The sequence below is a fragment of the Arachis stenosperma genome, chromosome 6 (assembly GCF_014773155.1).
Source record: "Arachis stenosperma cultivar V10309 chromosome 6, arast.V10309.gnm1.PFL2, whole genome shotgun sequence".
NCBI classification, from domain to species: Eukaryota; Viridiplantae; Streptophyta; class Magnoliopsida; order Fabales; family Fabaceae; genus Arachis; species Arachis stenosperma.
The window spans coordinates 113,810,700-113,837,597 of NC_080382.1; the positions used below are offsets into that span (position 1 = coordinate 113,810,700).

Consider the following 26,898-nt stretch of genomic DNA (forward strand, 5'->3'; position numbering starts at 1 on the left):
AGAAAAACCGGATAATGGTTGCTCGTCTTCCCTCTATTCTCTTCTCTCCCACACTCACCACTCACCCGCTCTTCTGAAACCAGAAGAAGAAGAAGCTCCAACTTGCTAGCAAATTCGAGAAGTGTAAATCCTGCGAGGAAGAAAAAGAAGAGGCAGGAGGATGTTAGCATGCCCTAGCACTAACACCTTCCATGGTGGAGCCACGCTCCACCACCACCACCACCACCGCCGTTCTCAACCTCCTTGCTTATTCCTCCCTTTCCGACCTCACTTTGGCTTTGCTAAGGAAGGAAAATGCCGCTCCCGCTCTCTCTCCCTCCTGTTCTCCGGCAACAACAACCGTAACGGCTTTGCTGTCAGAGCTTCCACGGAACCGTCGGACGATAAGAACAGCGATGGCGCCACACACATTGCGCCCCAACCGTACTCCGTGAAGATTCCTGTTGGCGATAGACATGTGAGTTTGGATATTATTATTAATTTACTGTTATTCTTATTCTTATTCTTATTTTTTTTTGTTTCAATTTTTTTGATAGTGCGTGAAGTTTGGTGTTATTATAGCCTGGTTGAAAATTTCATGAACTATTTATTATGATTGAAAGTGGCAAAATTTAAGAAGGATCGTGTTAGAGTGTAGTTGAGTTCTGCTATAGTGTCCCTACTAAGTTGGTATGTGGAGTAATACAGCAAAGAGAAGTTGGTTCATACAAACATAAATCTATGCTAATAGAATCATGCTGTAATTAAGCACTCTTAAGGATTTTTCTCATTTTCCACTCTTCTTGTGATCCTGAGAACCGAGAAGGAGGACGCGCCTTAGGTTTGGCAATTGTTTTAGTGAATACATGATCCTTCTAGCGAAATTTTATCACTGGTTTACTTGGAGGTTTGTTCACTATGGCATAGAGTGATCAAAGTAAAAATGTTTGTTTCGTCAGATTAATTGGGATGCAATTATAAAGGCTAATGTACTCATGCACGGTGCATGCCATTTGAATTCTCTTTTTGGTCTATGTCTAACCTTTGTTTTGAGTGGAGAGTGACTCTTAAATTTGGTTGGGAGGATTTATGCATTGGTCTCATTCTTTGTTGAACATTTTTCAATGTTTTTGTTGGCTGGCTCTCTGCTTCATGTGATTTCCCTCCCTAATCCAATTCTCACCATATCTTGAATTCTTCAATCACTGCGCAACTACTGATTTGGTTAATATGCTTTATATATTCTTAAATATTTTAATCTTAGTTACTGAATTTTAAATTGTTTGTTTTGCTTTTGCATAGAGGAACTCTCTTATCCTCTATCTTGTATTATCCTTCTCATCTTAATGAAATTCTTCTTTTATCAAATGAATAAAAAAGAAAAGAAAGGGAAACAAAGGTCTTAAATTGTTATTTTTTTTAATTTTAATATTTTGGTGGCAAAGTATTTTTTATTCTTTTTGACACTTTAAGCCTGTGGTATGAGATTCAGAGATTCCTTTTATTCTATCCCCCAAATTATAACTTTTCATAACTTTTTTATTTTACACTATTGTTGTATCTGTGTATTGTGGTTGTGGCAAAAGTATCTTTGTTGAGTTAAAGAGGTATACTCAGTACTAGTTTTCATTGACATGTTAAGTTCTACAGATTTTGGTTGAGACTGGTCATATAGGAAGACAAGCCAGTGCGTCAGTTACAGTTACAGATGGCGAGACAGTAAGTTCCATATTTTGGCAGTTACTTTATTTGTCCATGATTGTGAACATTTTCATATGGATCAAAATTGTGTCTGCTCTTCTTTTGTAATAAAGAGTAGGTTTTCCACTGCAAGGTTTGTTGTTTTTTGAGGTTCCTAAACATTGTAAGATTTTCCATTTTTCTTTTGAAAAATAGAGGTTAGATTCTGCAAGTTGATTTTGTGCTTGCATTAGGAAAAAAAACTACTATTTGTGGAAAAAATAAATAATTTACTGGCATTTGTTGGTATGAAATATTTAGCCACAATTGGAACATTGAATATATTTATTTTGTTCTTCATTTTGAGATGGTGAGTATGGTAATTGTTAAAAATTGCTCATGATTCTGCTGTCAATATGTACCGAAATTCAACTGATAGATGAATGCCTGATGCCACTCATATACTGCAGCTTTTGCTTTCTTCGGTGTCTATTGTTAGCATTTTATTTATGGATGAAAAAACTTAAATTTTACCATGCTTTAGGATTAACACATGGTACATTATGTGTGAGAAATTGCAATTTACTCTTTTGCTTTGTGTTTGTTTTTTTTGTGGCTGGGTTCTGCAGATTGTGTATACTTCTATATGTTTGGATGATGCTGCTAGTGAGCCATCTGATTTTTTTCCTCTTTCTGTGAATTATCAAGAGCGTTTTTCAGCAGCTGGTCGCACTAGGTATGTCAGAGATTTCCATTGTATTACTATTCGCTTGATTCCTTGCTGCTTCATGCATGTAATGGTTTTTTGGTGGTTAATTGTTTCAGTGGAGGGTTTTTCAAGCGAGAAGGAAAGGCAAAAGATCATGAGGTGCTACTTTACTGATCGTTAACTTTGTAGTGGCCAATTATTAACCTCGGTTTTGGGTGCTTATTTATGATTGTGACACGTGACTTGTTTTGCCAATTTTGTTTCGGCCTCTGATCTTGATATTCACCCTTGCTTATGATAATCTCTCCGCCAAGTTTCAGACTTTCAGTCATTTGGCCAAAGCTTAAGTTTCTGGACAAAAGAAGAACACCTTATTTAAATGTTTTCTCTGCAATTTTTTCCCCTTTTCTTTTAAATTATGTTACTTATTTTTAGATGATCACTTTTTGCCTTCAGGTTCTTACTTGTAGATTGATAGATAGGCCTCTTCGTCCTACAATGCCTAAGGGCTTCTACCATGAAACTCAAATACTGTCTTGGGTATGGGCCTTTCCCTTCATCAGCAATTATGTCTCCGTTTCGGTTCTTTGCCTAATTTTAGTTCATGACATGATAGTTCAATTTCATTGAATCGGATAATTAATTTAATCATGATTTAAACACAAATATTTTAGTTTTCAAACAAAAATATCTAAAGAGATGCAGAATTTAAAGGAACAACGTTAATACCTCATTTCTTTTAGAAGTAGATATAATATTATAATTGCAAGACATGATATTTTATAATAATTATATAATTTTTGTAACATTTGTTCATTGTAATTGGCTGTACCTTGTGAAAAAATGCTTTGCTGTCATTGATGTTCTATATTTGTAAAACGATACAGTATTTGTCTATCACCTTCCTTGGCTTTCCTTGTTTATGCTACTGAATATTATAAGTTGCAAATAATAAAAACTATTTAGTTACTACTAATGCAATGGCTGGTGCTGTGAATATTATAAACCCTAGCCAGCACCCTGTTGGTTTACATTTTAACATGGTTTATTTTGTTCCTCTGCTGTACTAATTTAAATGATTGAGGTATTGTACTTTGGTTAATGTGGATAAAGTGGCAGTCTGTATGTTCCTTACTTGTGGAAATTTTCACATGCTATTGTCTAATGCAATTTATGCTTCTAGGTTTTAAGCTATGACGGATTGCATTCCCCTGATTCCTTGGCGGTCACTGCTGCTGGTATAGCAGTGTAAGTTTAGCATTTTATTTGCTGCCAACCTAAGGCATCTAAGCCACATGCATGATGCTATTCTTGTCATTCTAAAATATTAAAGAAGAATGCCCTCACCCTTGACATTTGTTATCCCAAAATAGAAACGATAATTCATTAAAAAGAGGAAACAAGTCCAAGTGGAAGGAGGACAAGATGATAAGATATCTGATGAAGGATGTCAAAATGAAGCACATGTGCATGCCTGCATGGTGCTCTGTATAGAAACACATGTGCAGACACATATCTATTAGATTTGAGTTATTTTAGCAACATGCATGATACTGTCTGAAATATGCCCTTAAGCATTCATCATTAATCATAATAATTTAATTTCTGCAGTGCACTTTCAGAAGTTCCAGTATCAGAAGTAGTTGCTGGAGTTCGAGTTGGCCTTGTTGGTGATAAGTATATAGTAAATCCTACAACCGAGGAGATGGAAAAGTCTGAGTTGGACCTTGTGCTGGCTGGAACAGATAGTGCAATATTGATGATTGAGGTATGAAATCATTACCATTTTCCTTGTAAAAGTTACATATTAGGGACATGACAACAGTGCATGCGCTGTTGTAAGAAGAAATATAAATGACCACTTTTTTCGGGAAGAAGCTAGAAGATTTCCATGTTCCATTTTCCCCTTTTTAGGGAGTTACTTTAATAAATAAATACCAGTGTCACTGTTAACTTCAAAGAGACAATTACCAAATAAATATAAGAAATTGGCTTGTTGACCAGTGTTTTTAAATTGCGGCCATGGTGTGGTGGTTTCTGGATTCTGGGCTAACCACCAACTTAAGCGCGTAGTGTTGTGGAAATGCCCTTGGGCAAATGGTGGCTGCATTGGCAGTTGCTCCATGGCGGTCCGATACATGTAAGGCAGAAATGGTGGCTCTTTTTGTTTTCTTTTTCGTTTTTTAATAAAAAAAAAATTAGAGGGTCTTTTGATCATTTTAATAAGCCTAAACCTAACATGTATAAGGCAATCCTTCTCTGGCTCTTGTTCTGCCTCTTCACACCCTCTCTACTCTCTGTTGTTTACTCTCCCTCTCTGCTGCTCGGGGAGACAAAGACTTGCGCTGCTGACAGCATCACCACTGACAGCATCCCTGCTGTTCTGCAGAGGAAGGACATGACGACGAAGCAATGGAGGCACCGAACATTGATGACAATGGCACCATCACTTGCAGAGGAAGACGACAACATTGAACGTTGTTCATGAATCTGCTTCTCTAAGCAGCTTCCTTTTCTTCTGTATATTTGAACCCTTAAGTTTTTTTCCACCCCCCATTTTAATCCTCCTCTTTTTTTTCCTATTCCCGCCCCCAATTTTTTGTTTCCATTCTAAACCTTCGATTTGCTTCTGCTGCTGCTTAGTTTATATTAATATTATTATTTATGTCAATTTGATATTAGTTTTAATCTTTAATATTGGTTGTTATAATATGGATAGATAGTTTCATATTAGTTTATTATATTTTGTAGATTATTTTATTATTTTTATTTGTATACAATTTATACTTTTTTTAATATATCCGCCATTTGTTGCAACGCCATCCGCTATAACCTCAATAGTTTTTCATTTTTTTTTCTCTTCAAAAAATAACTAATGGTCATAATTTCAGACATGTTAAGGAAAATATGGACGATTCTGCATTAGTGTCTAAGTAAGAATGATGCTCAATTAATCAAACTATTCAGAATGTAATATTTGTGAGTCTTGAAACTCTTTTGGTTGTACTTTTATGTTTGCTGAACTGGTATGGATTTTTATTGCAGGGCTATAGCAATTTGCTTCCAGAAGAGAAGTTACTTAAAGCTGTAGAAGTTGGTCAGGTTGTTTAACTTCCATTAGTATGTAGAGATGCTCATTGATCATTAGAATATTTGATAAATTTTCTTCTTCCCCTGTGGTCATATGAGTGTGATGCATAACATATTGCCTGTGCTTCATAGAGCATATGTCAATTTAGCTTCCTAAGAGATCATGGAAGATTAATTGTCTTCACATAAAGTTTTGGTCTGTAAAAATATTCTGTTTCATTAATGTACCAATGTTAGTTACATTATTATCTTAGGCTGTGTTTGGATACTACATCTGAGACAAAAATACAGAGATAGTAGACACAAATACTTGGTTGGTTGTGGAGACCAGGACAAAGACACAATTTTTCTGTCTCAAAGGCAGAAAATTCATGTATTTTTTGTACTTCCTAAAATAGAAAATATCCGTCTCTATGTCTCTGTATTTCTATCTTAGAGAAGGAATAGAAATTAAATCTACCTTTCTTTTCTGGATTGACCTGTTTATATCATGATGACATTCAATCCATTTTTTCCTTGGCTAATCATGCTGTTTTGCATTTGAAATGGACACTGATAAGGGAAATTCATTATAAGATGGAGGAAGTTCCCCCAAGGCATTTAGTTTTTGTTATAGCGGGATTAATATGCTTTCATTTTGATGATGTTGTCATCTATATTGTCCTTTGCCTTCTTTGAGGAGTGTGGTTGGAATGGATGATTGCATCTTAATTGATGGCACATGACTGGAAAATTTGTTATATGATCCAGCCATTTTTTATTATCTCTACGGTGATCACTGCATGGCCTATTTATGAGCTAAAGGTTTCATACATGCAAAGGGAGTGGACAGCTATTTCAATAATGGCCAGTTTTATTGAAGTTTCTGTACCTTTTTTATTCCCCTCTCCTGCTTTCTGTTTTCCTTTGTTGAGGCTCTCATATACTCCAATCTTTTTTGTACATCTTTCCTCAGCTATATCTTTTAATTTTTTTCTTTAAAACAATATAAAAAATAAAAAAAAAACAAACGAAACATGTCTATTTTGTAGTTACCAGTCCCTATTGCCTAATTTGTCTTTTTGTCTAATATCAGGATGCAGTGCGAGCAATCTGTAAGGAAGTAGAAGCTTTGGTTAAGAAGTGTGGGAAACCAAAGATGTTTGACGCAATCAAGCTACCTCCTCCTGAGCTTTATAAATATGTTGAAGTATGCCCTTTGCAATGCTGAGTCAGTTTCTTTTGTTTCTTTAATAACAAATATTTTAATTAGCTCCAATTGGTAAATACATAAACTTGTGTAAGGTGCTATTCGCTCCTAATCTTTTCCCATGTTACTTGCAGTATGTTTCTATTGTTCGAACAAGGTGGTAATAGGACTTAAAGTTTGATACTCTTTGGTCATGTGATGAACATGGTCTGACTAAGATAATCCAAGTAGACAATTAAAACAAAGACAAACAGAAACCAAAGAGTAGCAAGCCAAAGGAAATAAATCCGAGCTACAAAGAATGCCGAGAGAAAACAGATTGATCTCAGCTAAACCTAGAAACTACAAGGGCTAAAAGGAGCATAATGAAATTATAGGATTTAGGTGGGGATGGGATTAGATAGGAGGCCCTTTCAACAACTATATGATTAGCATTAATTTTATATATAAAGCACTAATACGTAGCAAAACTGGTATCTATTTCAAGACCAATGGAGTATGGCATATGCATATGGCACTCTTAAGGTGCCAAGGGCCTTTTAATACATTTAGGTGAGAAGTGCCAAAATGTGCATGCATTATTGAAGATAGATGCTACAACAACAAAGTCTTTTCCCAATAGGAGGAGTCAGCCACATGGATCTAACGATGTCTAAAGTAAGCCAATGTAGGCTCCCTTGACCACTGCGCTGAGAGTTTTCTTAGGTCTCCTTTTGTCTCTTTCCACTGGTCTTCTCCCAACATGTCAAAACCGCCTAAGACAAGATTATGTCATCTTTTCAACAGTAGATGCCACTCCGACTTTTTTTTCATGTTGTCGTTCTTTATTCTGTATATTCAAGTATGGCCAATTATCCCCCCGAAGCATCCTCATCTGGACACACTAAGCTTGTATTCTTGTTCACCTTTTACTGTCCAATAATCCGTTTCATAAAACATTTCTGGTTTGATGGTATTTCGATCATTTACCCTTAAATTTTGAAGGGTTTTTTATTTTTTGGGCATATTAAAATAGATGGTAATATTTGAAACATAGAACAAAGTTCTTGATACTCATTATTTGACATTTGAATGTTTTTAATTGATGATCAGGATAGAAACATAAGATTTTGGTAATGTGTAGGAAATTGCTGGTGATGAGTTGCTAAAAGTTCTTCAAATTAGAAACAAAATACCAAGAAGGAAAGCCATTTCAGCATTAGAAGACAAGGTTCTGAAGATACTTACAGAAAATGGGTTTGTCAGTAATGACCCAACATTAAGGAGTAATGCTGAAACTATCGCGGAGATTCTTGAGGAGGAGGATGAAGATGAGGAAGTGATTGTTGATGGTGAAGTTGATGAAGGTGATGTTCATATAAAGCCAACTTCACCCAGACCAACTCAATTGGTAAGTACTACTGTTATACTTCTTACGTTAGCAGTTTTTTGGACTATTGAGATCTTAGGCTCAGTGCTCTTTCTGCATATGTTTATATTCTGTGTACTCTCTCTCTCTCTCTCTCTCTCTCTGCTTTCTTTTGGCTATTGGAGGATTACTGTTCTGCATAATCTTTCTCAGTGAAATCTTTTACTTTGTTTTCTAAGGAATGGAAAGACCAGAACATGATGTCTGGTTTGTGGGTGACGAGAAAGGATATCTACTTTTATTTTGTTGAGAACCAGTTGACTTGTCATGCATTATGGTAAAGTCTCTTCTAGGAGGATGCACAAGCATACCCTTCATACGGATGCACTTGATTCTGTGCAATTGTAATTTTCTCAGAGAAATGAGCCAGTCTTAATTCTTGGTCTGTCAGTATTCTGCTAGCAATATTTAGATGTCTTCTTCTGGTTCTCTTCAAATGGTTGTTTTGATCTATACATTCTTCTCTTGCTAACATCTCGTATTCCCCTACCATCACCCAACAACCGAATTAAGCAAAAAATGTTCTTAAACTGGTAGCTCATATTTTCTACTTCCCTTGCAGCGGAAGTTTTTATCTTTTGGATTCATCACAATGCCCTGTCATCTTGTATTGATATTTTGATGAATTAATTTCTTTTCTTTTTAACATATATCTATTTTTTCTGTTACAGTTTGCTGAGGTAGATGTAAAGTTGGTATTTAAAGAAGTTTCATCCAAGTTTTTGAGGAAGCGCATTGTAGAGGTATGAACAATTCTAATAAAATAGTTAAGATGACTACATACCCAAGAAAGGATAAAAATAAAAGATAATATAATATCTAAACATTGTTAGGTAAGTGCATTTATTTTCTGTCTTGGTAATACTGTCTAATCATCAATGTTTAGGGGAAAAAAAAAGAAACAAATAATAGCGGGAGATCTTTTAACTGGAAAGTGGGTAATTTTAAACCAAACAAAATGTAGGGATAGTTGAGTAGAAGTGTATAACACATTCAGTTAAGCGTTTGTGAAAGCTCAAATAGAACAACTATTATCCCAAGAGTCTTCAGGCAGTTACTGTTCTCAACAACTGGTGAACGTTGAACTCCTTGCATGGTTATTCCATTCTACACTGTTAATTATTTAGATGTGCTATCCTTTTTTAGTTTTAGTTGGAGAAGACCTACATAGGCACTGATAGTGTCTTAATACTTGTTCATCATTGTTACTATCCAACTGGGAAACAAAGTGACAGAAACCTGGAGGAAGTGAAAGAAAGTAAGAGAGAATCTGGGGGCATATCCGAATTTTATTCCTGGATTGTGTGCTGAAGCTTTGCCTCTGAGTTAACATAATCCAAGATTAACTGTTCATCTGACCACCTTTTCATCATAGTCGAAAAGCCAGATTGACTTAAGTATACATGTGCTTTGGACTTCCATAGCTCACTACCAACCATTGATCTGATTCAATTGAGATACAATCATACAAGTAGTTCCTATGATAGTACACAAAAAAAAAAAGAAAAAATTTTAGCAACTAATTTTGGGCTAATTAGCTTTTTCTTTATTTCTGAAGTGTTGTAACACCCTTCATGTGCCTCCTTTTGGTAGCTTAATCTTTTGAGTTGAGTGAGTCCGTGACAAATTGATATAACTATTTTTGTTAATTAAGTTTATGTTGACTGTCTAGAATTTTTGGATAAATTTGCTAGACTCATTAGTTTGCATTTTGCAATGCTGGGTTAGCAAACAGAAGGTATCCATCTTTGGTGATTTATTTTCTGTGCATGTGACAGGGGGGAAGACGGAGTGATGGGCGAACACCAAATGGAATACGTCCAATCAATGCAAGATGTGGGCTACTACCTAGAGCACATGGAAGTGCTCTTTTTACAAGAGGCGAAACACAGGTTTGAGAGTCGAGACATCAGTTTTATATACAAAATTTTGCTTTGTCAGTCATGTGTCCCATTCTATCCTGTTTTTTTTTTCCATTGTTTTTCTTGTTTGTCTTATGTGCAATTTTTGACTAGTTATCATTTTATCTTGGACTAAAATTTTGAGGTTGTATATATATCCAAATGTATTTTGGATATAAGAAAATGATTGGACCATATAACTGCGTTCCTTTGTTTACATTATGTCAGATCGTCTGTGACATTTTCTTCCTTGGATGGTGCAAATTAGTAACCCTTGTCGGCAAGGGTAAAATGGGCTGCCTCACATGACCAACAAGGGCAATGAAGGAAGAGAATAACACTTCTTATTGGGAATGAGAGAAGTCAATGGTTATGGTATGCTTGATTAAGGAAAATGGGATACCTGAATGAGAACAGGATTGATCGATAAGGCTGTGTTTGGTTAATGGGTGGAAGCACATGAGACATAGGCACAAATACATAGAGAGACATAGACATAACAGTACCCAAAATTTTCAATTGCGTTCGGTAACTAATACACAATAGAACACACTAATCACAATTAAACTAAGATGTCAATATTGCAGCAACAACACCACCACATCCACCACCACCATCTCTGCCTTATTGATCTCTCCCTTCAAAGTTGGCACAAACCAATGCCAATACCTTCAACAATCTAAATATAGAAGCAACAAAACCCAAATCTAAATTTTTATTAAAAAATAATGAAAATGAAAACAAAGAAAAAGGAGGAAGTTATGGAAGAGGTGGTGTCTCCTCCGCGAGGAATGATGGTGGTGACATCTTCCACATGGAGAAAGACCAGATCTGCAAGTGAGGGTGAAGTGAGAAGCACCAAGTTGAAGGTGTAAAGAGAGAGAGAGAGAGAGAGTAACAAGTAGCAAGTAGTGGGAGTAATTAAAAGTGAAGAAGAGGCAGCATATTTGTAAGAACAAGGGAGTAGTGTTGAGAGAGAAGAGGATTTGTGAAAGTGAAGAAGAAAGGAGTGATGTTGAGAGAGAGAGAGAGAGAGGGGGGGGGGGTAAATTTGGAGATATCACAAGATAATGTGTAAAAATGTCCAAAAATCTGTGTCCACCATGAAATATGTGTCTGCGCATTTTAGAAACACACAAAATACATGTTTATTGTGTGTCACTGTGTACTACCTTGTCCTTCAATAATTTATGTCTCAACAATCAAACGGTGGGCGTGTGTCACTGTGTCTGTGTATTGGGTGGACACACCCACTAACCAAACGGTGCCTAAAGTTCTAGTGTTATTTTAAAGAGAACGAAATCTATTAACAATGTTGTGGTTAGGATCAGGACATATGAGCATAATTGTATTGTAGGGTGTAGAAATTGTCATTTGTTGTCCACAAGCAGTCTTTTTGGAATATATATATATATATATATATATATATATATATATATATATATATATATATATATATATATATATATCCTCTTTACCAACTTTTATCGAAATCGAACATCAATAAGCATGTAATTGAAGAACCTTTTGTCCATGTATATTTTGAACAAGTATATTACGCCTATTTTCATGTATGTAAAGGTATAATAAACGATTTGGATTGATATGAAGTTTGCTTGAGATGGATCTATAAGATATAAGGTAAGGATAAAGGCAACAAAAGGTTGCAGTTTGAGACATGGAATGTAGGCACATTTATAGGAAAATCTATGAAAGTGGTGGATACCATGATAAGGAGAATGATTAACATAATGTGCCTGCAAGAAACGAATTGGGCGGGGTGAAGGAAAAGAAGTTGGCTAAACCTGGGTTTAAACTTTGGTATACAGGAAAGGTGAAGAATAGAATTGGGGTAGGTATTATGGTGGATAAGCAGTGGAAGAAGGATATAGTAGATGTTGAAAGGGTGGACGATTAGATCATCGCAATAAAACTTGTGGAAGGAGTGGCTTTTTATGTGATTAGCGTCTATGCACTACAAGTGGGGTTCGGAAGAACACCAAAAGGCTTTTGGAAGATCTAGAATGTTTAATCCAGGACCTACCATTGGGAGATAAGGTTTTTTTGGGTGGAGACTTCAACGGATATGTCGTGGATACAAAGGAATCCATGGGCATCTTGGTTTTTGGGTTGTCAATACCGACGGTAAAACCATCTTGGACTTATCTTTAACTTCTTATCGCAAATACTTGCTTTAAGAAGCGAGACTAACACTCTATAACTTGCAAGAGTGGTGTAACAAGCTCTCAAATCGATCTCTTTTTCTGTTAAGGAGAGTTGAATGGAAATTTCACACTAACAGCAAAATCATTTTGGAGGAGAGTTTTTGACCACATAACATGGGATGATTGTTATGGATTTTCGCATTGAGGGAAAGGTGAGGAGAAGGCATCAGGACTGGAACTCGAGGGTCAGGTGGTGGTGGATGAAAGGTGACAAACAAAAAAACTTTCCAAGCCGAGTAGAAGAAGCAAGGTCGGACGAAAATAAAAGTGCAGATGAGATGTGCAGTGATATGACAGAAGTTTTCAAAAGGGTGACAAGAAAGTTTTGGTGAAACTAAAGGTATCAAGCAAGAGACAAGTCATGATGGTGGGATACAACCATATAAGAGAAGGCAAATATAATGAGGGAATGCTTTAAATAGTGGTTTTTATGCCGTAATGGAAAAATTTAGGAAAAATATAAGACGACTAAGAATAAGGCAAATGTGGCAATAAGCGAAGCGAGAATGATAGTATATGATGGTCTTTATTCGTCTTTGGGTGCAAAGGAAGGGGAAAGAAACATATAATTTAGCGAAGAGTCAAGAAAGAAGGACGAAATATTTAGATCAAGTTAAGGTGTTAAGGACAAAAATGGTGAGGTTTTGGGCAGAGACGAGCATTGACGAAAGATGGAATAGTTACTTTCACTAGTTATTTAATGAGGGACAGAAGATTCTTTCTTATTCTGGATGGTTATACACAAAGGAAGACCAAAACTTCAATTATTATTGAAGAATTTGAGATTTTGAAGTAAACAAGGTTCTAAAGCGGATGAAGAATGACATGGTAGTAGGCCCAATAAATATTCTGATGGAGGTTTGGAAAGGTTTAGGAGGAAAATGTGCTGGTTGGTTAACCAAACTTTTCAATGACTAAGAAGATGCCAAATGAGTGGAGGAATAATATCTTAGTTCCTATCTACAAAAATAAGAGGGATAGACAAAATTATGGAAACTACAAAGGGATCAAGCTCATTAGTAATACCATTAAGTTATGAGAGAGGGTGATAGTATGGAGGTTGAAACAGGAGACATAGGTTTCAAAGAATCAGCTTGGTTTTATGATGGGCAGATCCATCATTGAGACTATATACTTGTTAAGAAGAATGATGGAGAGGTACTAAATAACAAGAAAGATCTACATATGGTGTTTATTGTTTTGGAAAAAAAGACATGATAGGGTACCAATAGTGGTCTTGTGGAAAGTTTTGAAAAATGATTTTTCATATATCCATGCGATTAAAGACATGTATGATAAGATTTCAACTAGTGTGAAGACTCAAGGTGGTATGATAGAGGAATTTTCCACTGTAGGACTACACCAAGTGTCATCTCTAAACCCATATCTTATTAGATTGGTTTTGGAAGTGCTTACTGAGCATATCCAAGAAACCGTACAATGGTGCATGCTTTTTGTTAATATGTCCTTGTAGGAAAATCAAGGGAAGATATAAATGAGAAGCTAGATTTGTAGAGAGAAGCTTTAGAGGTGAATGGTTTACGCATTAACCATAGTAAGATGGAATATATGAAATGTAAGTTTGGCACGAAGAGGGAAAACACTAATATAGAAGTGAAAATTGGAGAAAGCACCCTACAACAAGAAAAGAGATTTAAGTATCTTGGGTGTATTACATAGGATAATGGAGAAATCGAGGAGGATGTAAACCATAATATTCAAGTGGACTGGTCGAGTGGCGGAGTGTTGGGTGGCAAAAGATGAGTATGAAGGCACAATGATGTCGTTTGATCTATGTAGCTGACTCCACCTAGTGGATAAGGCTTTGTTGTTGTTGTAGGATCTATAACATATAAGCTTCTAATCCAACAGTTGGTTTTTTAAAACATTACACGAATAAAAATTATTTTTCGGTGACACACACACACAATACACACAATACACACACACACACACGATATATATATATATATAGACACACTTTGCTTTCTTCCCGTGAGATTACTAAAGACGGTTTTATTGAAACAAAAACAGCTACATCAGGAAGAAATTTAGTTATCCAGTTTGTTCTTCAATGGGTGTTATGCACACTTATCATGACTTTGTTTCCATAAGAAGCTTATATTTAGTAGAAATACACCTTTTCCATTTAATTTTATTCTCAATCATGTCAACATATATAATCTTTTGGATGCCCTATTTTGTCAAATTGTTGTGCTATTCATATCTCATTATTATGACAAATTGACAACAGTTTCTTGTTAGGTTACTTTATTGAGTTTCTTGATATGTATAATTGTATATTTGCATCTTATCATTTGAGTGATATGGCATCTTGTATCCCCCCTATGCCAAAAATATATATATATTCTTATTCTTTGCTGCTACTTTCTAACTTATTCGTTGTCTGTTGGACAGTCAGTCGCTGTTGTTACTCTTGGAGATAAGCAAATGGCGCAAAGAATAGACAATCTTATAGATGTTGAAGAATACAAGAGGTTCTATCTTCAGGTCTCTCCATAACATGAATATTTTTATCTTCTCTTGCAATTTTGTGGTTTTCATCTACTGTGAGAAATTTTGAAGTACTCAAATGTAGTATATGGCTGGCTGGCATGGTGAATTGGAACTAGAGATGCCAAGAGCCAAGATAAAATCACATAAGTCCAAAGGAGAGGAAGGAAATACGAGAATAATGCCTAGAATAATAATGGTCAGTGCTTGGTTGTTAATCTTACACTAGATGAAAGGAGAGGAAGAAAGTAAGAAAAATATAGGGAAAATATTATAGAACAATTAATGCTATACTATGGTATTATATTAGGATGTTCGTCTAGTACAGTAACTTATTGTGCCCTTAGTAATTAGGTCAAGTACTACTACTAAAGCCCCTAACAAACAGTTAGGACCCCAAATATTAGTATTACTTCCACTCGTTTCCTGAGTAAGGTTTGAAAGTAGACTGGTATCAAAGGGGCTTAATTGTAATTAGGTGTAGTTTGGGATGGGTTTTGTAACTAATAGGGTGGGAGAATGTCTAGGTTTGGGAGGGAAGTGGATGGCTATAGAAGGAAGGGGAGAGATATCAAGGGCAATATCTTATCTCAGTTTTGGAATTGGAACTTGGTAGAGCAGCTGGGTCTCTAATACCTGGCAACTTTTATTCTCCTTCTGAGTAATACAGATAGATGATTCCACTTTCTTCTTCATCTGATACTAGATTCCTATCACATACTTTATCAGAATTCATTGCTTCTATTAATGAGATTTTAATCTTTGGTAAATTTCTTTGATTAAGGAAAAATAATTATTTTTATGTTTGTTTTACATGTAATGAAATTTTGTTACTGTCAGTTCAATATTGTTTGACATTTTTCATTTGATTTATGTACTAAATGACTCACAAGATTATAATTTTGCTCAAAATCCAGTCTAAACTAATCCATATTTAGTTGGGTGATCATTGGGATAATTTGTTTTTAATACATGTTTTGCTTGCTTATTTATAAATATGTGAATGTGTGTGTGTGCGTGTTAAAGACAGTTTGGAATCTTAATCTTAAGTATATATATTGCTTTTAAAAGTTTTCAGAATGTTCAGAGTGCAATTTGGTCTTAGTACCTCGATTAAAATTTGCAGTATTCATTTCCTCCTTCAAGTGTTGGGGAAGTTGGCCGAATTGGTGCACCAAGTAGAAGAGAAATTGGACACGGGATGCTTGCAGAGAGATCACTTGAACCAATTTTGCCTCCAGAGGATGATTTCCCTTACACTATACGTGTTGAGAGTACTATCACAGAAAGCAATGGCTCATCGAGGTGAGATTTTATCTTTTCATTTTCTTTCTATTTTATTTTACTCTTTTGGGGGATAAAAGAACTCAATTAACATGGAGAAGAATAATTCAAGCAAATGAAGGATAAGATAACCTCCATACAAGAGCAAAAGACAACTAAAACAAAAGCTATCCGTAGAGTTAGCCTTCCAATCTCTCAATATGTTAGAGAGGAAAAAACTTTAAAATGGTCAAACAACAACAAAGCCTTCTCCCACCTAGTGGGGTTGGCTACATGATTCAAACGATGTCATTGAATTCTGTCATATGTCATGTCTATAGAGAGACCGTTTACATGTAGATCTCGTTTGACCACCTTATGGATGGTTTTTTTAGGTCTTTTTCTGCCTTTCACTCTTTGTCCATCTTCCATCTCATTCACGCTCTTGACTAGGTGTTCTGTCGGTTTTCTTCTCACATGTCCAAACCACCTGAGACGCGATTCTACCATCTTTTCTACAATGGGTGCTACTCCAACTCTCTCCCTTATATTTTCGTTCCTTATTTTATCCAATCACGTATGACCACTCATTCATCTCAACATCTTCATCTTTGGCACACTTAGCTTATATGTTTGTGCTCTCATTTGCCGCCCAACACTCCGTACTATAAAGTATAGCTGGTCTTATAGCAGTGCGATAGAATTTACCTTTAAGTTTTAAAGACACTTTGTTGTCACATATAAAATCAGATACACTCTGCCATTTTGACCAACCTTCTTGGATCCTATGATTTACATTCTGTTCAATCTCTCAATTATCCTGTATGATACATCCCAGATACTTAAAACTTTTAATTTTTCGTAGGATGTTTTCTCCAATCTTCACTTTATTAAGGTTTTCCCTTCTCAGACCGAATTTATATTCCATATATTCCGTCTTGTTACGGCTTATGCGCAGACCATACACTTCTAGAACTTCTCTCCATAAGTTCAACTTCTTATTTAGGTCTTCCCTTGACTTTCCCATAATGACGATATCATCGGCAAAAAGAATGCACCATGGCACAGGCTCTTGGATATGCTCTGTGAATATTTTCAAGACGAATGTGAAAAGGTATGAATTTAAGAATGATCCCTGATGTAATTCTATACCAATAGGAAATTCCTCTGTTACACCACCTTGAGACTTCACATTAGTTGTGGCCTCATAATACATGTCTTTAATTACATGAATATATACGATCTTTACTCTCTTCTTTTCTAAAACCTTCCATAAGACTTCCCTTGGCACTCTATCGTACGCTTTTTACAAAACAATAAACATATGTAGATCGCTTTTATTACTACGATATCTCTCCATCATCCTTCTTAACAGATATATCGCTTCGGTGGTGGATTTGCTTGGCATAAATCCAAATTGGTTCTCTGTTACTTGTGTCTTTTTTCTCAACCTCCGTTCTATCAATCTTTTCCATAACTTCATGGTATGGCTCATGAGTTTGATCCTTTTATAGTTTTCGCAACTTTGTATATCCTCTTTATTCTTGTAGATAGGTACTAAGGTGCTCTTTCTCCACTCATCAGACATTTTTTTTTACCTTAAAATCTCATTAAAAAGCTTGGTTAACCAATTGATACATTTTCTTTCAAGGCCCTTTCAAACCTCAGTTGGGATATTATCAGTTCCTACTACCCTGCTATTTTTCATTTGTTTTAGAGCCTCTTTTACCTGGAAGTCTCGAATCCTTCAATAGTAGTCAAAGTTTTGATCTTCTTCCATTGTGCATAACCGACCAAGGCTCGGAAGAGTCTTATGTCCTTCGTTAAATAACTCGTAGAAGTAGCTCTTCCACTTTTCATTAATTTTCTCTTCTTGAGCCAGCACCTCTCCGTCTTTATCCTTTATGCACTTAACGTAATCCAAATTTCTCGTTCTTCTTTCACGGCTCTTTGCGATTCTATATATACCTTTTTCTCATTTCGTGCCCAAAGACTGGTAGAGACCCTCGTATGTTTTTGTTCCTGCTTCACTTACAGCCACTTTTGTTTCTTTCTTAGCCGCCTTATATTTTTCCTAATTATCTGCATTGCGGCATAAAGACTACTTTTACTCTTTTTATCTTTTCTTGTAAACTCGCATTCTACTAATAGGACTCCTTGTCTATTGGTCTTATTCCTTTAGATTCACCAAAATTTTCTTTTGCTGTTTTTCTAATAACTTTTGCCATCTCCCTCCACATTTCTTCCGCGCTTCCATTCCTATCCCACTTTGCCTTTTCTCTTACCCGTCTGACGAAGCTTCTTTGTTCCTTACCTTTGATTCGCCACCACCTCGTACTTGGGTTATTCGTATGATATCTTTTCTCTTGCTCAACGCGAAAATCCATGACGAGCATCCTATGTTGTGTTGTTAAACGCTCTCTTGGGATAATTTTACAATAAATGTAAAATTTTCGGTCGACTCTCCTCAACAAGAAGTTGATTTGAGAGTTTGTCATGCTACTCTTATAGGTTATAAGATATTCGTCTCTCTTTTTAAAACATGTATTTGCGATGAGGTCAAAGATGGAAGAAAAGTCCAAAATAGTTTTACCCTCGACATTGATCACCCCGAAACCATGGCCTCCGTGAATACTTCCATACCCAGTCCCTTCTCTTTCAACATGGCCATTTAAATCTCCTCCTAAAAAAATCTTATCTCCCGAAGGTATGTCTTGGACCAATCTCTCTAGGTCCTCCCAAAACCTAACCTTATGTTTTCGTCCGAACCCACTTGCGATGCATAGGCGCTAATCACATGAAAAACACCTCCCTCCACCACAAGTTTGATAGAGATGATCCGATCTCTCACACTCTTGACATCCGCTACGTTCTTCTTCCATTGCTTATCTACAATAATATCAACCCCATTCCTATTCTTCACCTTTCCTGTATATCAAAGTTTGAATCTGGAAGTATCCAACTCCCTAACCTTCACACCAATCCATTTTGTTTCTTGTAGGCACATAATGTTAATCTTTCTCCTTGTCATGGTGTCCACCACCTTCATGGATTTTCTTGTTAAGAGTGCCTATGTTCCATGTCCCAAATTTCAACTTTCTGTCACTCCGACCTTTACCTTTTACTTTGTGAACTAGCTTATTTACCCTCGTCCGTTCACGAAAACGCGGAAACCCTTGCTCATTTAACACTACATCCGGGCACCGATGCAGCGGCTCTTGCTCATTTGACACCGTACTCGAACCATACAGTGCGTTGCTTCCGGGCAACGACCTAGTTTTAGCGCAATAACGTTTTTGATTCATGTCATGAAGATTCGACTAAGTTTTTATGTTGGTTGTCGACGACCTAACACAACCCTCCTCCTTTATCTGGGCTTGGGACCGGCTATGTACCGCAAGTATAACATAGACGGAGTTAAAAAACTTTAAAATGCTCATGAGAAAAAAACTGGATTCATGCTTTTGAACTTTTTAAGCACTGGGTACCATAATAGAGAAAGGAAAGTTCAGAGAGTTCAGAGAATTTGGAGTGATAACTCTGAATTTAGAATTTGATTTCATTACTAAATCACAGTAGCAGAACTGTGTTTATATAGAGAGATTGTTGCTTGTTGTGCAAGCTAGTACAAAGTCATAACAGCCTTTTCACATGAGTTAGTTGTGAATGCTGTAACCTGTAACTAGCTGCAGCTGTCCTATCTTTAGCTGGCAGAGGATTCTAACTAACTGACTCTTCTAAACTCTTCTTGATTATACTTGCTTATTCTATTACCAAAGAGGCTAAATGCCTAATTCTATCTTATCAAGCTTGCTTGCCTAAATGTTTGTCGTTGAATGTATGAGAATTGTGCTCCAGCCAAATCCTCTAGATAGTGGCATATACAACACAACGCCACAACAATTTTGCCTCTTTCTTGCTCCCAAAACTAGTCAAGGAAACTGATCCAAAGTCTCGGGCCATGCCCAAGAATAACCAAAGATACTGAAAATAGGAATTTCATTAGCCAGTGTACAGTGCAAAAACAGATGTGAAATTGATTCTGAATTCTCCCCAAACATAACACGCACATGAGGGGAAATAACCTTATGTGGCCTTTGAATCTCTCTGTCATTGGTGTTAATTCTGTTGAGTGTTGAGCACAATTTGACTTTAGAGGGAGCTTTAGACTTCCAAATAGGTTTATCAACGTGGAAAGATATTGTATAGGTCGGTATGATTTAGGATTTGGAAATAATATTAGCAGTTGAACAAAACCAGATAGAGAGACCATAACCTTTTATTGGGGTTTGTAGAGAAAGAAGCATTATCAAGGGGACCCAAAAGGCCAAAACTTTCCCTAATTCAGGGGACTCTTTAGGTTACAAAAATGTGGAAATCCCAAGAAAAGGAAGAATCTTGTACAACAAAAAACATGGATACGGTAATTATGCAAAGAAAATACAAGGAAACACTAAAGAGATATATCTCCTACCAAAAAGTTTAATTGCATGTTATGGCATTCAAATATAAATTATAATAAATTAGAATGCATAATTTTTATGCTTATAAGATTCAGTTTTTCATGGAGTATGCACTTTATCGGTAATTTGGGATACTAGGTCTGCATGAAGGATTCTATTCATGTTATTTTTTTTCTAAATTCTCTGCGCTAAATATCAAAGGGAAAGGTTAGTGGTGGGCTTTGTTTACATATGGTCCAAATCACCCTAGGTTGCATTCTATTTTGTGGAGGAGTTATGCTATTTTTTTGTGGGTTTTGTGGTTTGCATTAATGCTTTTAGGTCCCATCTTGTCCCGTGGCAAGATATCTGTTGAATAATCTTTTTGGTATCTTTGAGGAATTGTTGGTTTGCTCTATGACTTGTATCAGTTTCTTCTCAAGTTCAGAGGTTTTATCTCATGTAAAAGAACAAAGATTCTATGAGAAGTCTGCAGTTTTTGCAGTGCTCTAGTGCACCTGGTTGGAAAAGAATTCTAGTACTTGCAATGATTCTTTTTGAGTATTGATTTCATTTTGGATATGGTTTTCTTTTATGGCTTCTTTTTGGTGCTAACTGCTCAGTACATGTTCTGTTTAATGGGATTCCTTTAGCTGATATTTAAAAGGATTGGCATGCATTCTTACATAGCTAGGCATTTTATGTCCTAACTATGCCTTTTGCACCTATACAAGGATGGCTTATCTTCTTTTATATAGTCTCTTCTGTTCTAATAATTTTCTTTTATTATGTGAAAAACAAAATATATAAAATCAGTAACCTATGGCCACCAGTTAAAAACACAATATTGTCGGGATTTATGTACAAAAAGAGAATACCAAAAATCTAAATCTTTGGTGTAAAGTTCATGATCTTTTTGTATGACTTTTCCTCCCACACGTGTTGATAGATTCAAAAGCTATGCTGCATTGGTTGCAAACTCTTCCCTTGTTAGTTTTGGCTTTTGTACGTAGCATCTCATTTCCTCCAAACTTGTACCATTTTTCTTTCATATTTAAAGAAAAAGGTCACATGGGTTTTAAAGTAACCTATTAAAAACATGGATTCTTTATAGTTTTTACATTTAATTTCAATTTGTATTTCTGTAGCATGGCTTCTGTCTGTGGGGGTTGCTTAGCATTGCAAGATGCTGGGGTTCCTATTAAGTGCTCTATTGCTGGCATTGCCATGGGTTTGGTACTGGACACCAAGGAATTTGGTGGTGATGGAACTCCACTGATTCTGTCTGACATAACTGGATCTGAAGATGCTTCCGGAGATATGGATTTCAAGGTTTCAAGTCACAGAGTTGAATTTTTTATGCTTATTTTCTCTTTTTTACTTGGATGAATAGGTGCTTCTTAAGAGTTCTGGGGGTTTATCTATTTCCGGTTCCATTTTTGTTACAATTATACTTCTATCTCAGTCAATGAAGTCTTTCTATAAAAAAAGGAATCTAATCAACATGATACATAAGCTAAAAATGTATTGACTATTACATAATGCAGGTTGCTGGAAACGAAGATGGTATAACTGCATTTCAGATGGACATTAAGGTGGAATACTATGAAAATTTTAATTTTAACATCTTGATAGTTATTTCATTTTCCCCCTCATTTGGGATTTAAAGTTTTTTTATTCATATTTTTGGGGTTTAAGGTATTTTTTTCCCTAGAAAATAAACCTGCAGCATTTATTATTCAATGTACATCTAGTCGTGTTTTATGTTTGTTTTCCCATCCTATTTCTAGATAGGTACATAAATACATTAATTTAGTTGTTAATCTGTCAATGTCACAGGTAGGAGGAATTACTTTGCCCATCATGAGAGAGGCACTCCTACAGGCTAGAGAGGGCAGGAAGCATATACTTGGTAAAACCTAAAAAAAACTAAGACTTCGCTGTCAGTGAATAAAGTCGTTTTAATTATGATTTGTTAAACTTCGGGTGCCACTTTATTGTGTAACATTGATTTGTTAAAATGTTTGGTGCAACTGTTAATAAGGTCATTTTAATAATGGCAGTCTTTTACTGTCTGTATAGTCCATGTTGAGTGGTTTAGCATTTTGTAAGAGCTAGATCTGAGTATGTTGAGAGAAATTAGAACTTGGATTTAGTTGTTAGAGGTAAAATAGTTCATTGGGTTCAATAATGCATTCATAATCCAAATGCAGCTAAAATGATGTGAGTGAGTACTACTCTCAAAATCCAAGAAAAAGAAACCATTAGGCGTATGTATGGTTGGGGGATAAAAATAGTGGACATTTTCATGGATGAGCTACATATGCAAATTTAGACATCAAACTCTATTAATGAAAGTTTCTACCTCATTCGTACTCCCCAAACTAACATACCCCTGGGGAAATTTATGTTGTATGCTAGTATGCTACTTTGCAACACGATATGTAAACTCTGTTGAGGATGATATCAGCTTAGGTTCCTTGGGCATTGAAATGCAGATTTCTTTTTTTCCCTTTCTTTTTCTTTTTGCTTTTTATGAAAAGACATTCAAAGGCATTTATCAATGGGAATTTGTCGGTGTTATGACTTACGAGAATGGCTTGCAAATAGGAGTTAGAAAATAATTGCATATATATATATATATATATATATATATATATATATATATATATATATATATATATATATATATATATATATGAGCTTCATTGTCATTTCCGTTACTTCTTTTCAAAAAGCAAATAGATTATCTTTTGGATTTTCAGATTACTTATCTCTCTTCTTTCTTTTGACTGTTTCCTAATCTAGGGGAAATGATGAAATGCTCACCCCCTCCAGCAAAAAGTCTTTCCAAGCACGCACCATTAATTCACATAATGAAGGTCTGTTTGCTCATTTTTCCCTGTGTTGCCCATCACTCAGTGTCCCATTTTACAGACCTTATCCTCAAATTAAGACCTGCAGCATACAACGTTCCTTTCTCACATCCTATATTGTTTTATAGGTCCAACCTGAGAGAATAAATCTAATAATTGGTTCTGGTGGAAAAAAAGTGAGGAGCCTTATTGAAGAATCTGGAGTAGAGGCTATTGATACAGAAGATGATGGCACTGTATGAGGATAATCAGCATATTTTCACACATCTATGTATTATATGGTTACTTTCTTGCTGGAATACTATGCATAACGCTTGTTTGGCTTCTGCAGGTGAAAATAACTGCAAAAGATTTGTCTAGTTTGGAGAGGTCTAAAGCGATGATTAGTAGTTTGACAATGGTTCCAACTATTGGTGATATATATAGGTAATTAGATATCTCTTCATTCTTCTGGTTATGTTGGCCTGCTGCTTGCATTGACTTACTAAAGATGTTTAATTTAGAAGTTAAAAAAAAAATATGCAACAGCTGGGAAGTAATCTATTCAAACATCTGCAAAGAACTAATATGGTTCAACTTCTTACATTACTTATTGGATACTTAATCCAACAAGCTATTTTTATTGTTTTGGGGTAAGCAAAGGGTGGTTCCTTCTCCCTTGTGCCATTCATGAAGCAGAGAATCGGCTTTGGAAAGTATTGTTCATATGGCTTTCTGGTGTTTACCCCATGGAGTTAGCATGATATATGTGTCATCTACAAATAATATAAAGGAGATGTATTCGTTATTATTCTTCTTTGTGCTCCTTTTTTTTCCTCAGAAAATATATTCTATCTATAATAAATTTTATATTGGCGAAAGTATTGATAAGAAAAAGTTATCTTTTCTTGTCTTCTTCAGGAACTGTGAAATTAAGTCCATAGTTCCATATGGAGCTTTTGTAGAGATAGCACCTGGACGAGAGGTACATACTTCCACCTGGTTGCCAAAAGCCTATCTTCTAGATAATTCAAGATTCTAAAAACTAGACCGGTCATTGAACTAGCAAAGCTAGATGTTTAAATGTTCAAAGATTTAACCAAAATTCAATCGATGTTGAGTCATATATATATACTAAAAATGATTTTTTTTTAATTTTACTTTTTTCAATAAAAGAAACTGGACTGGTTCATCAGTTTTTGACCGGTTTTAGTGGTTTTTTTACCTGGTTTTTGCAATCGGTTTTTTGTCTGAACCAGATTGGTCAGGGGACTGGGACCTGGTTAATCCCGTTGAATTGGTTAGTTTGGTCTGATTTTTAGAACCATGAAATAATTAGTAATGTCAGGTTGCAATAATAATAGTAGTACTAGTTAGTAGTAGTATGCTTTTTGTTCTTCAATATTTTCATTTAATTTAAGTTCTGAATGAAAAAGGTAATTCTTCTAAAGAATGGTTGAAATTCCAATCTTTATGTCTTCTCATTTTATGCAGGGACTGTGCCATGTTAGCGAACTTAGTTCAGGTTGGCTAGCCAAGCCAGAAGATGTAAATGTTTACTTTTTTTTTTTTTTTGTAAAATAAAATTATTTATTTAATATTATTACATGCTAAAAATAGCAGTGGGATGATATTGACATATTCTTCTCCAGGCTTTCCAAGTGGGAGACCGCATTGATGTAAAGCTTATAGAGGTGCGTTATTTTACATTTTGTAGCTCTAATGATCAAAATTATCTATAATTCAATTTGAATCTTCTGCCTTTTTATCTTGATGGTTTATCTATTCCTCTTTACAAGTGTGGTTCATGACCTTTTTTAGAATTATAAGGGTACTGAATGTAGTATTATTAGTTATTACCTATATCAGGGTAGTAAACATATATTCTTAGAGGATGAGCAGAGTTTGGTTGAATTTTACCACATCTAAAGCAAGGTAAGTGTATTTTTACCTATAAGTAATCAAATTTTTGTCAAATATTAACCATTTATTAATTGGATTTTTCATTACTATCCTGAGTTACTTAATATTTTTTCTATTTTCTCCATTCATCTTGCTTTGAATAAACACACAAATCCCAACATAGTGCAAAATTGTTTGCATTAGATCTCATAGAGTAAGGTTATGTCAAAACTTAGAAGCTGCTGCAATTAAAGTTGATGATATGTACCGACCATATGCATATGCAATAACAGATAATTTTAATGAAAGACATATTTTGGTTGCACTGAATAGAACTTTATTTATTCTCTCCCTTCTTTTCTGATTTAATATAGAAATGTCTCTTCTATAGAGATTTATTTCATCTTCAATTGTATTTATAATACCTAATGATTTTAAGCATGTGCTGTAGATAAATGATAAGGGACATCTGCGACTTAGCCACCGAGCAATGCTTCCTGCTACAGAATCAGAAAATTCAAATAGTCAGCCTACTAGTGAACTCCCCATAGATACTGCAGAATTACAAAAATCAACTGACAAGGGTTCGTCAAAAAAAGTTAATAGCCTGGCAAAAGATGGTTTAGCCGAAGGGAAGAGTAAGCAGCCTAGGGATAAGATTGGCAAAGTCAGAGTCTCATCTAAAAGGAGTTCAGAGGACGATTCTGTAATTCCCTCAAAAAAGTTTATCAGGAAATTGGTTAGCCCTTCCGAGGATAAGCCTTCCATGAACAAAGACGATGTAAAGAGGAGTAACAATGAAGCATTTGGTGGTGTCTCTGGCAAAGATGAAAATAGTTTGGTTAGTGGAGAGGCATGAATTTAATAGCTGCAATATTTGCAAGGAAAACACATAATAGTGATGCTTATGGGGAAAGCCATTGGTTTCATATGCACAGGCAAGCTGAGGCTCTAAGCTCTTAGAAATCAGCAGATGAATGGTATGTACAACCAATATAACTCTGCTAGTTGATTTATTAATATATTTTTGCAAATATCCAAATGATTTGTTTCAAGTAAATACTATCAATTTTGCAACGGAAAATTGCATTCTTTCCTCTTTTTCCCTTTTCTTTCTCTGTATATATATGGGTGTGCGTGGTTGTGGTGGTGTGGGAAGAAGGGGGGTAGGGAGTGGGGAGATAGGAAATTAGGTTTACAATGAGAATTGAACTCCTTTTTCTAAAAAAGGGAATATTATTAATCAATTGCTGTTATGATTGCAATTATCTAATCCAAAATTATGTTCAACCTTTATAAAAATGTTGAATACTTGTCACTGCTGATACAGATTCCGTTTGCACCGAAGACCTTTTGGCATATACTTTGAATGTTTGAACCTATGTGACCGAATCTCTTAACTCTACGTAAGCTGGTAGGGTGAAAGTCTGAAAAATCTTACTCTCCTATGCTTCTTTTGGTATTACCCTGTATCACTGCAATGCCTCAAGATTTTGTATTTTATTGTTGTTGTGTTATTATATGCATGCCATAGGAATTGTTTTCCTAGTGGTACATGTGTATTACATCTGTTCATAATTTAATTTGTTTTTTCCGTCACTTATTATTTTCTATGATGCTTCGCTTCTGTTATAGACTTGTCACTTATGCCTATAGCCGATTTTGGAAAGTTTCAGATGTAAATTGTAGCACATTATACAGTGTACAAGTGATTGGGGAGAAGTTATATTCTAGTGATTAA

The 26,898-nt window shown here is 35.5% G+C and overlaps 1 protein-coding gene across 1 annotated transcript; it reads left to right on the plus strand.

The window, feature by feature from the left end:
* LOC130934319 (probable polyribonucleotide nucleotidyltransferase 1, chloroplastic) lies at nucleotides 1–26,898 on the plus strand. Its single transcript, XM_057863901.1, has 25 exons — nucleotides 1–457; nucleotides 1,630–1,698; nucleotides 2,289–2,395; nucleotides 2,485–2,527; nucleotides 2,825–2,908; nucleotides 3,552–3,616; nucleotides 3,980–4,136; nucleotides 5,414–5,470; nucleotides 6,534–6,647; nucleotides 7,771–8,037; nucleotides 8,727–8,798; nucleotides 9,834–9,947; nucleotides 14,600–14,692; nucleotides 15,822–16,000; nucleotides 21,549–21,732; nucleotides 21,948–21,995; nucleotides 22,240–22,312; nucleotides 23,209–23,282; nucleotides 23,405–23,512; nucleotides 23,608–23,702; nucleotides 24,177–24,240; nucleotides 24,750–24,803; nucleotides 24,908–24,949; nucleotides 25,609–26,137; nucleotides 26,488–26,898. Exons 1-24 carry the CDS (start codon nucleotides 161–163, stop codon nucleotides 26,014–26,016), a joined length of 2,868 nt encoding a protein of 955 aa, XP_057719884.1. The 5' UTR covers nucleotides 1–160; the 3' UTR covers nucleotides 26,017–26,137; nucleotides 26,488–26,898.